Source organism: Triticum dicoccoides, chromosome 4B (assembly GCF_002162155.2).
Source record: "Triticum dicoccoides isolate Atlit2015 ecotype Zavitan chromosome 4B, WEW_v2.0, whole genome shotgun sequence".
Taxonomy (NCBI): Eukaryota; Viridiplantae; Streptophyta; class Magnoliopsida; order Poales; family Poaceae; genus Triticum; species Triticum dicoccoides.
In genome coordinates, this window is record NC_041387.1 from 589,425,214 (window position 1) to 589,436,980 (window position 11,767).

Genomic DNA, 11,767 nt, shown 5'->3' on the forward strand with positions numbered 1-11,767 from the left:
GTGTTCTGAACTTAATTACAACCAACGCTGCATACGCCCATGCACTGTCTCTGTCAGATGCGCTTTTGAAATGAAAAAGAAAAGAAAGAGTGGAGCTCGCATGTAGTAAAGCCAAATACAGTCTCGGTACAGCAAGTTTAAGAAGGAAAAACAGTATAGTCCACGTACTATGGTATGGGATGGTATTTTTATTTTATTGCTTAGTGCCAAGTCCAGCACGGCCATGCTCCAAAAGTATGGGAATCAAGCTGATGGAACAAGCAGCAAAACTAAATTAATACTCGTCGAGGTCGGCTCGCAGTTGAGAGCATTGCAAGGGAGGCTCTAAACCCTCCTTTTGACTGACGGCACTCACAAGCCGGGGCAGAAAAGGGTGAAAGGAACTCGGCCAAAGAGGAAGAAAAACACCAGAATAATGGGGGCACGTACGCGAGCATTTCGCCTTTTCCGCGGTGGAGATTAGCTCATATCATTGGCACTTTGGCAGGATAGAAAGTAAGATTTGGAGCATAATTCTATCGGATGATTGCTTGCGGTGACACCACGCTTGGAGATCGAGAGTGATCCATATGATCAGCTGGCGAGGGACCCGGACGGAAGCAGCAGGGCATGAGATTTGGTCGCATTTAAGCTAGCTGGTGGATCACATCACATCAATCTGCTCAGATACTGCTAACGGTAGTAGTTTCTTTCGTTTTTACTCGTGCCGGTAAATCCAGTTATGGAGGGAGCAGTGTCAGCAGTGTCTTTGATGCTCTGCTGATTTCTTTACTTTTCTTCCTTAATGGCGCCACTGCATTTTGTGCAGATTCTTTCTACCGCCGAACAGTGGCCAGTTAATGTGTTGCTCCTGATTTCGAACTCGGCTAGGTTTGATTTTTCGGGCTTTTCAGGAGGGTATGCGTGAGTGACACGGATCGACAGTGCGCGGTACATGGGGATCCCTGTACGCGCACGGCGGTCGTACAGACATAAAGAGAGGTTGCACGATCGACCCAACATCACAAGGACGGCGCAATCAATCAATGGCGGCAGGCACACTTTCGAAATCGCTGGCCGTACGTCGTCTCAAAGAGAGCAAGAAGAAAAACCCGGGAAACAGGGCCTCGGTCAGGACTCAGGAGTGGCATACTGATCTAGTCATCTAGAGCCTGGAGTGGCATAGATCAGGGCTAAAAATATGGGTCGACCTGCGCAAAGTGAACCACGAGCAGCTACTAACCTGATCGATTTTCCTGTGGCCGAAATAATTGACCAACATCCAGTAGGCTCTACCATCCAGTAGACTCTTTGGAGCCGTTGGGGATTTTGCATCGACATGTTTGATGCAAAGCCTCGATCGATCAGCCTAGCTCCTACTCCAACACACCTAAGTTTCTTGCTTCAGCAACAATCCATGGACGATGGCCGGCCATAATTAGCAAGATTTAGACCGTACGGCGAGCCAGGATTGAGGCCCTGTTTCCCGGATTCGCCCCCAAATTAGTAGGAGTGCGTGACCGGCGAAGCAGACGTGTCATGCTTAGACCGATCAATCTGACTCATCATCTGGGATCGCTGCTAGTGTACTAGTAACTCGCCACTGGTGTGCTGGAGCTGACGTCTGTGGCGGCCGGCCTCGCGCGCCGGAGAGAGTGAGAGAAAGAAAGAAAGGAAGAGGAATGATTCCGTAGGGATATGATGCCGGTAATGATTAGGAGGAGCTCGCATGTTAGCGGGCAGCAGACAAAGCGTGTGCATCCCCGTCAAATCCATCGCTCACCGTCGCCGTCTTCGCCCACCACCCTCACCGTCCGCCTCCCAACTTTCAATCCCCTCCTCATTCCTCTTGTACTCCCTCGTCTTTACATGCTGTTGCGTCCTGTTCATCTCACGCTGGCCTCCTAGCAGATCGTACCCGCACTTAGTAGTAGAAATGGGAACGTACGTCGTCAATATCCAACTCATCCGTGCCAATATGTATTCGACTAATTTTAAGTAGTAAGTACCCCGATTTGTTTCGTCCAAGAAATTTGCTTCCAACCGGACCGGTGTCAGTGCATTCAAGACTTCACGAGGAATTCAAGACTTTCTTAGTACTAGTAGAAAAGCAGAGGGCAAAGGAGAAATGGCACTAGGAACAACATTTTACTGATTGATCTCCTGCGGCTAGAAATTACAGTACCATCTGAGTACACTCCACGCCCCAAAACCAAAGAAAATCTCAGAGAGAACACCAAAGGTTAAAAGAGAGAGCACGTAATAAAACGCTTACTCCACCTCCCATCTCGCTAACTAATTTGCATTTTACAGTCACCGCGCGCGCGGTCCGATCGTCCGAGCGACGTCAGACGACTCTGGCGCTCCGGCCGTGCCCGTGCTGCGCGTGCCCAATGCCGCGGTTCAGCACCACCCTCGTCGTCTCGTACACCGGCAGCTCGTCCCTGTACCCCGCGCCCGGCGGCACGGCGGCCGCGGCGAAGTTCTCCAGCTCGAACAGGTCGGAGCTGGCGTCGCTGCTCTCCTCGTCGTCCTCCTCGTCGCTCTCCATCTCCATGCGCCGGAGCAGCATCTGCTCCACCGGCACCCTCCGGCGGTCCGCCCCGGGCACCGTCGCCGGCGCCTCGCGGTCGCTGTCCACGAACCGCACGGTGCGGTTGGCGTGCCCGCGCGTCGACGGCGTCTTGCTCAGGCATGACCGCGAGTACGACGACGCCGAGGAGCACGCGTACTCCGCCGCCGTCCGGGCCGAGGGCGGCGTCTGCGGGGCGCGCTTGCCCGCGAAGATGGTGTTGAGGAAGCCCGCGAGGCGCGCGCCGGGGGAGGCCGGCTTGCGGAGGTCCCTGAGCTTGGCGCGGATGGAGGCCCCCGCCGGCTGCTTCTTGGCCTTCTTCTCCGGCGCGGGCGCGGGCTGGCCGTCGGGCACGGTGGTGCGGATGGGGCGCAGGCGGCGGTGGTTGGACGACTCGGCCTCGGACGAGGAGAAGCCGCCGTAGCTGGAGCACTCGGAGGAGCTGGACGTGGTGGCGTGCGGCCCCGGGGCCGGCGCGCGCGCACGGTAGCTCCCGGCCAGCGACGGCCTGTAGTAGTAGCTGTAGTGCAGGGCCTCCTGCTGCTGCTGCTGCTGCTTCTTCTTGGTCGCCGCCGCGTCCCCGGCGGCGTGGCCCGGTTCGTCCTCCATGGACCTGTATATCGCGTCGAGCAGCGACGACGAGAAGGACGGCTGGTCGACGTGGCGCCTCGCCCGCGCCGCCATCCCCTTGTCCCCGCGCCTCTCCATTCCACCAGCAACACACGGACACAGCAACCACACCAACAATGCGCTGTTCTAGTGCAGAAAGTGGCGCGAGGCAGAGGAAGCCCGTGCACGGTGAGACGGTTCCTCACCGGAAGTGAGCTCGTGAGGCGAAGGGTGGTGGAAAGAAGGAGATGGTATGGAAAGGTTGGAGGAAAGAAGGGTGAGGGGGTAAGGGATCGGTGGGAAGATATAGGCGGCCCGGGAGGAAGAAGGGGAGACGTGGCAACGGGGAGTGGAGGAGGCCACTACTCCAGCTTCGCTTCAGTCGGTTTTGGGCGTGCGGGTGATGGCGACGGGCCCACTCCTCGCTCACCCTCTGTCTACCTGTCTCTCAGCTATGCTATCCATGTCACCACCCGGTGGCGTTACGTGTGCTGTGTGCAATCACTGTAGCCAACCACGCACCATAATAACACAATTTTTCATTCAACAAGGTTACCAGACACCACTCCAGTAGTAAATGTAAATCCGCCCCCTTTTGGCACGTCCCAGGTTGTACTAATTTCGCCACTACTAATGACTGTACATTGCCTGCACACACACACACACATCATGCATGCCTACGTGAAAAGGTTTGCTTAATCTGCCCGGGGCTGGTGCAAAATTTGTGCAGTGCTCCTACCAAAGCCGGGCTTCTGAACAAACAAACAAATGGCGCGAAACGTCATGCGCGCGTGGCGAACTGAGCGCGCCACATCTAACGCCCTAGCGATGCGTGCTCCGTGTCGCAGAAACTACCTTCCTTAACCAAGCAAATAGAGAAACGCAGGCCCCGTGCTGCCGTGCTGGTGCAGGTACGGCGTCTCTCCCAGCGAAAAGCGCGCCTCCTGCGTGTGTCGCCATACGTATCTGTACGTGGAACCGCGCTTTGCAGCTTAATAATCTATATATAGCGATCAACAGTGCGCTGCGCCGTACAGAATAAAGAGGGCGTGGCGAGCTGCAAAGCACGAGATTCCCGTCCTTGATTAAGCCGCTGCCCGACGGTAATCAAGGTTTAATTAGCGGGCCGCGGTACACCGGGCCCTGCTGTACCGGGAGCGGTACATGTTTTTGGCTTGTTTATTATTGCTGCTATTGATTTTGATTTTGACCTTGATGGTGGCCGGGGAATGTTTTTGGTTGCATGTTTTTGTTTCTAGTCATCGTCACTGGGGTTATTTTCACGGTGTAACTCGACCCGCACGGTGCGGTCGCGCGCCCTTTTTGTTTGTGTGGCTTTGAGGCGCGGGGATCCTTGGTTAGATGCGCGGATTGCTGTGCGGGTTGACGGCAACCCCGGACATGTTCACGAGGGGGCTGAGCGCGATGGATGATAGCGGGGGCGCAAGGGCGGAAGCACCGCCACCCACGATAATTAGTTTTGTAAGACCTCGATCCGTGTCTTTAATTCCGGGAAGGGTTTTCCTGTCGAAAGATGGTCGTCGCTACACACCGAGACTTCGTTATCTAAGCTTTTGAAACACGATGCGCGACTTGGCGGCAACCTGTCCAAAATTTCCGTCCTCGATGCCCACCTGCGCCGGTCGACGGTGGACGACGATGAGTGGTGAGACACGAGAGGGACACAAATGGACTAGACGGGGCGGCTGCCTCCGTCCCTCTCAGGCGGAGCTTCCAGCCCCTACTGATGCGCGTGTGACGCGCGCAGCACGGAGGGAGGGGCGCCCATGCCATCCGAGTCGGTGCGTGCGCCCGTCCAGACCCCGTGGTCGAGAAGCACAGGCAGGGTTGGGTGCCGAGGGCAGCGGCTGCCGTTGGTTAACACGACAGACCCGGGGGCTGATAGGGATGCTGTTCATCCCCTGCCTGCCCGCTTCCATCTCCGTCTCGATCTTGATCGATCTCTGGCCGGAAACGATGGGCACGGGTAGCTTGGTTGGAGGACGGCCCCCCAAGCGCATTAGGTTGGCTTTCACCTTTGGTGATCGAGTTGATCGATGCTGGCCTTGATGTGTTGGTTTGATCGCCATGGGTGAGTGACAGCCGGTCTGTCGTATGGCCACACGTCGGGACGGTACACACACACACACCACTATCGCTCTTCTTTTCTTTCTTGGGTGTAAGTGCAGAGATGGGTGCGATTGGACGTGTGGTTGGGTCGGATCCATCGTGCACGCACGCACTTGGAGTATGTGCGTGCATAGGGTTACGGGGTTTGGGTTGGGTTTGGTTTGGTTTGGTAGTACCCGATGGTTGCGTACCTGTCGGTTCTGTATTGGCCAAGCCCTGGCTGGCCTGTTGGATTCGGAGACAGCGACGGTCGGCCTCGGCCCTGCCCTGCGCCTGGCTTGGGTTGTTCTCTTGTTCCATCTGCACGATCGAGCGCACGCCTCTCGACACTCACTGTAAGTCTGCTCCTTTTGTTTTACATGGAGGAAGGAGGAGAGATATTCACCGACAAGTGATTAGGAGGCTTGTTCGCTTCTGAATGTGCACAGCACAAGGGTCCAAAGTTACGGTGTTCAGACAGACAGCCCAATACACTGAACATTTTCTCCTTGGGCGGTGGAACCGAATACATACATAGATGGAAGGAGGGAGTACATTCATTCAACTGATGTGGCCGCAGCTCGGCCTGGGAGTAACTAATTCTTTTCTTTTTTTGCGGGGGTGGGAGTAGCTAATTCGTGCGGTTGCATAAACAAGAGGAGCTTGGATCAGGCTCCAGCTCCGGTTGGCGATCAGATCCGCTGCTCACCTTGCAGCTACAGCTTTGCAAGCCGATGAACAGACATTCCGCAGTCCGTCTCAGAGCAAGGAACAAGACCGGCCAACAGTCGAAAACCTATGAGCAACAAAACAGCGCCCTCCTCAGCAATGTCTGTAGGGCAATGTCGTCTCATCAGCGCTCCATGGGCTAGTGGCCATTTCGTCGTCCCAATGCAAGGCGAAAAAGCGGCGGCAGGCAGGGTGTGCTGGGACGTCACGTTCTGCCCCCCGCGCCAGGCCCAAGGAAACCGTCGTCCATCGGAGCGACGGATCGCGCGGTCGAGAGCCGAGCCGGGGGCCGGCAGCCCTCGCTTTCCTTTCCGGTCGGCCGGCCGGCGGGCATACAACGCCGCGGCAGGCGCATCAGAGGCGCAGATCTACTCCTCCTTCCGCACGCGCGCGCACAGCGCGGCACAGCTGCGCTCGACTCGATCGACACTGCCTTCTGCCTGCCCGGCACCTTCCGCTACATGCACGGGTACGCTCCGGCCATACGCAGATCGTGTCGTCCCGTCTGCCTCTCTTCTTTATCCGATCTTCTGCTGCTGCTCGTGATCCCGGGCAGCACCGTCCGTGCACCTGCGGCGTGGTGATTGCGGGCGTGTGCGCGCGCGTCGGCGTCGCTGGCTGGCGGGCGGGGAGATTATTGGTGGAAAAGGGCTTGGAAAGTTTGGAGGAATGGAAGGCGCGCACATGCACGGGCCGGGGTTAGCTTGACAGAATTTTTCTAAGTGTCCCTGTCGCCAGATGAGCGAGTTGATCCGGTAATCATATACTGCATGCAGTGTCCGCTTTTGTTTAGTTTAGGGTCCTCTCTTTCGAGGCCCTGGCTAGGGTTAGGGTGGGTGGTCCATGGCCATGGGAGGTCGGTCGGTTTGTCGTGGTTCTGCTCGGGCGCTGGTATTTTTCTGTTGCTTAAATCCAAAGCTAGCCAAAACCAACTCCATAGTTGGAATTTGGAGTAACATGCATGCAGAGCCCTTGGTTTGATCTCATCTGCTTGGGACAGGGAAAGTCGGTAAAAAATTCTTTGGCTGTTATAGTGGGAGTTGCACGAACGCCATGCACATTTCCACGGTTTCCACCTATGATTGGGAGTGCATGATTGGAAGTGACAACTGAACTGACAGGGAAAATCTCAGCCTGCAATGCAATCGAATGGTCTCTACACAAAAAGCAGGAGTAATTCCCATGGCCGAGTGCTTCCTTCAAGAGAGTTGCACAACATCACATCCCAGGAAACCGAATTTGCGACGAACTGCTCAAAGCAATTTATAATCCCATGACAATGTGCGCGTGAGTTCCACCTCAGCCGGACGTTTTCCTCCCGCCTTTCGCCGGAGGTCAATGCCCTGATCGAACTTGACACGACTCCTGCGTGCCATTTCCTCCTACGCAGAAACAACTGGGCCGATGGATCCATCTTCTTCTTCTTCTTCCACCATCGAGGGAAAAAGCAAGCGTGCATTGCTCACTACAGTAGCAAACCACCTGAATTTATGTCATGTCTGCAGATATATAGATTCCGGTGCACGTCCACTTCGACCGGCCGGCCAATTGATCGCTGGATATGCACTGCCCTGCGCGGATTGCATATATGTTTGGTCGATAGCAGCAGGTATTTGCGGTAGTGCGGTGGGCGGCTAGAGAGATACCGTAGATAGGTGGTCGATCCATCCGTCAATCTGTTCCGGTTGCCATTGGGCAGTGGACACTCACTCAGTTCTCTGCTATTTTCTTGCTCCAGGGATCAGCGCCTCGATCTTTTCTTATCCTGCACGCCCTGATTGCAGATACGTCTCTGATCTCTCCTTCTCTCCATGATTCGACATGACAGTGATCACCGCTGCGATGATTGTCACCGAGAATTCTTTCCCCCAAACCTGGACCGTTCTTTGGTTGCCAAGTTTGCACAAACACCCTTTGCTGGTTTTTTTATCCAAGACAAGATATGGGTGCTGGATGTGAGTTAGCAGTACTTGTGGAATAATCTTATTAATCTGGCGGGTCACTTGTTGTTGGATTGGACCATCCTGTGAAATGATTTACACCATACATGCATGCCTTATTGCCTTTTGTCTGTCTGGCAATTTTGCGCGCGAGTCATTTACAACCAAAGTGCCACAGTGAAAGGGGTAGGGCTTAGTAATCGATTGTTTAGGAAAGGTTTAGTGGCTACTGGCTAATCGATCAATTAAACAAAGCTGTTACTTCCGTGCTAATCTGAGCTTAGGAGCCACGCAGAGTAAAAGCGGGTCATGATTTGTGTGTGAGACCATCGGAGATGGTCCCTCGGCTGCACACGATCAGACGGACAAGACAGTTTCGGTTAGCTGTAAAAAAGAACGTGATCAGCATAAATAAAAGACAGTTTCAGGGACACAAGCAGCGTGAACGAGCGCGACAAAGTTAGTGCAGCCCCTCTGGCCCCCAAGGGCTCATGTGGATTGCATGCACGTGCCGTGAATTTTGCGTGGAAAAGTGAATTTCTCACCAGGTATCATACGCATCTAGGCAGTTTGTTGCGCTGTGCCTAGTGAGTAGTGGCTGCTGCACAGAGTCCGTGAAGTTAGTCACCCTGCCTCTCTGAACCCATGGCAGGCATGATGCAGCACTTAACTGCATGCGCTGCAAATGGTTTCCGGCGGGAAACATATTCGAAGACAATTCGAACCGTCTCACACTGAATTTTAAGCCTGGAATTTCAATCATCAGTCGGCAACTACGAAATATCGCAGAAAAGCATTCAGTGCTTGCGCACGCATGCTCAACATAATTAAGCTAGCAGGCAGGCTCTGGACAGATTGGTTGCACAAGAAGCTATGCTGCAGTGTGAATTTCAGTTCCCCCAGCTTGTTGCTACCTTGGCCCCATGTGACGGAGCCGAGAAGATAGATTCCTTCCATTCCATAAACTGCTTCGAGAGGAGAAGTGCGAGATCGGAGAAAGCGAAAAGATAAGGGGGCTAAAGGAGGACGAGAGGGACGGGCGTGGAGCAGACAAGAGGTACTCCATTGCGAAGGGAGGTGGATCGTGGTCATGAATGGCTACACGACGGGCAGAGCTCGCTAGGGGTCGAGGCAGCCGGTGGTGATCCCGAGATCGGGGACACGGCGCATCATGAAAATGCCGAGGCCGGCCGGCAAAGCGAGCGCGTGGGGGCGACATGAGAAGCAGGATCAAAAGCATGCGCCCCCTCTCGATCCCTGTTGCACGCACAGGCACGGCGTGCCGCCATGGCATGCACTTGCAAGGCGCCGTCGTCTCCCTCGATCCCCTTTTGCTTCTTTCGATCTCTTTCGGTTTGGCCTCCCTTTTCCCTTTCTCTTTCTGCTTTCCGGGTGGATGCAGCCATGCCATGCCCCATGCATCGTCTGCGCCATGGCGACGCTCAAAACGTAACGCACCAGCTGGAATGGACGGATATGACCGAGCGCGGTCAGCTCCACTGGGATCGACCTTCCTGATCAGTCGTTCCTCGAAACCTCTAGCACGTTACCACTTCTTATCTTTTGATTTTGTTAATGCCGTCCAATGGGCTGAGGCTCTCAGAGCTTGGAGTAACTTTTCAGCAACTGGTATCATATCATGACGGTGCTGCTAATGTGCTGAACTGGAAGTCTTCCTGCTCGCACGAAGGAGCGTGCTCATCTTTACAGATCGCCGCCAATGATCGCGGCATGCGTGTTGGTCTGTTCTCTTGTGTTCTCTTCTTGCTGTGTGCTGTGAGAATGTGAGCATCATGTGCCCAAAGGTTCAGATAGTGTACGAACTCCGAGAAACGAAAAGGAACCGAGGATGGATGCAACAGATCCAAGAAACCCAGAGCAGAGCAGCATCATTCCTTCGCGTCAAAATGTGCGCTGATGGTTGGGTTTTCGTATCGCTTTCGCTTTTCCTCCCTCCTTTGACGATTTGACGCAGGTGTGACTGGGTGATCTTTGCTCCGGCCTACGTTGCAGTTCGAAGGCAGGGCCACCGTGGAGCGCCATCGAACGAAGGCTGGGCTAGCAGCTGCCCTGTCTTTCCGCTTTGGCGTTCCGAAGGGGTTGGGTGCTCCTATTTAACACTTCAGGCGGCAAAATGCCCCTAAAACTTGCAGTGGGGCGCTCGCTCGCTTGCTCCTTCTCTGCTTTTTAACTAGTAGAATTTTTTGGGTTTTGAAACTAGATAGTGAAACAAAGCATTGTTCAACTATTAATTAAAAAGGTAGTAAATTGTTTGAACAGTTCCTGAAATAAAAAAACTACTCAAGCAGAGTACTCAAGTATGTAAAATAATTTTCATATTTTTTTTTAAAAAATTTCACCAAATTTAAAAGTATTTATAAATTTAAAAAATCTTCATTAATTTGAAAATATTCATGACTTTTAAATAACGTTCACAAATTAAAAAAATATTTGTAAATCTGAAAAATTATTAGTGCATTGTAAAAATGTTCACAAATAAAAAACAGAAACACCAAAAACAAAAAAAATGATAGCAAAAATAAAATAAAAATAAGACGGAATCTTCCAAAAACCATGTGGGAAGGCACATAAAGTGCGTCTAGTTGGTCCCGCTCATTGGGAGACATCGCTTCGTGACTCGTGAGGGTGTGCGTTTTATACCAAATTGTTGCAAAATTACTGGGTGCTCCTATTTACGCTTTAGATGGCAAAATGCCCCTAAGCGGCATTGGGTGCTTGCTCGATGGCTGCTTAGCTCTATTATGTTGTTAGCATTTTTCTTTTGAGTTTCTAAAAAACTAAGTGAAATAAAAAAATACAAGGATTTTAAAAGGTTCATATTTTTTTAAAGTTCACAAATACATAAATATTTGTTAATTTAAAATGTTTGCAAATTTTAAAAATATTTTGGAGGAAAAAAAGAAAAAGAAAAAAGAAATAGAAATAAAGACCCAACAAGATAGAAAAATAGAAAAAAAGAGAAGGAAAAAACCGCCAGGATCTTCTAGAACCTTCCCTAAATCATGTCGAAGGTTCGTAACATAGTGTGTCTATTTGGCCTGGCCCATTAGTGAACAACGTGTTCTGTGAGGGTGTGTGTGCTCTACGAAAATGGATTCAGAAGTGCCTAGCAGCGGCGGTAATGAGGTTTTGATAAAGTCAGTTGCACAAGCTATACCCACGTTCTCTACCTCATGTTTCCTCCTATCAAGAGAACTTTGCCAACCATTGATACTATGCTCACCAAGTTTTCGTGGGGGTAGGAATGGAGAAAGGAAGGCATCATGCGTGTCATGGGATGTCCTTACAATGCCAGAGTATATGGCTGGTTTAGGCTTCCGTGACACACATCTTTTCAACCTTGCAATGCTTGCCGAACAAGCTTGGCGATTAACTAAGACACCGATTCCCTAAGATAAACCTCATTAACAAATTACAGTGTCATGCGTCGTGTGATTGTTTGGTCCTCGGAGGATCAACCAATGTGCCTTAGATTAACTCTTACTGCCCACATGATTCCTACAAAAAAAATGAGCATTCACATGAGCATTAATATGATATTGTGAACTACCCGAAACAACTAACGCAACCTTTAGCATTCACATGAGCATCAATACGATACTGTGAACAACCGAAACAACTAACACTATTTATATATTCCAAAATAAATAATTCCACCACTTCTTCCCGAATTACTAATGTTGAAACTTTTATTAAATCCAAATGTTGCGGCTAAACTTTTGACACATGTTTTATCAATCCGTGTCTCCAACATGCACACCACTCCTAGGGCATATTGCTTCGTTAGTTCACGAAGCTCTTGCACCAT

At 52.0% G+C, this 11,767-nt stretch overlaps 1 protein-coding gene across 1 annotated transcript; it reads right to left on the bottom strand.

Moving 5' to 3' along the window:
- Nucleotides 1-2,099: 2,099 nt before the first annotated feature.
- Nucleotides 2,100-3,512, bottom strand: LOC119291617 (protein BIG GRAIN 1-like). Its single transcript, XM_037570406.1, has one exon. The coding sequence runs from the start codon at nucleotides 3,257-3,259 to the stop codon at nucleotides 2,327-2,329; it is 933 nt and encodes a 310-aa protein (XP_037426303.1). The 5' UTR covers nucleotides 3,260-3,512; the 3' UTR covers nucleotides 2,100-2,326.
- Nucleotides 3,513-11,767: the final 8,255 nt, after the last annotated feature.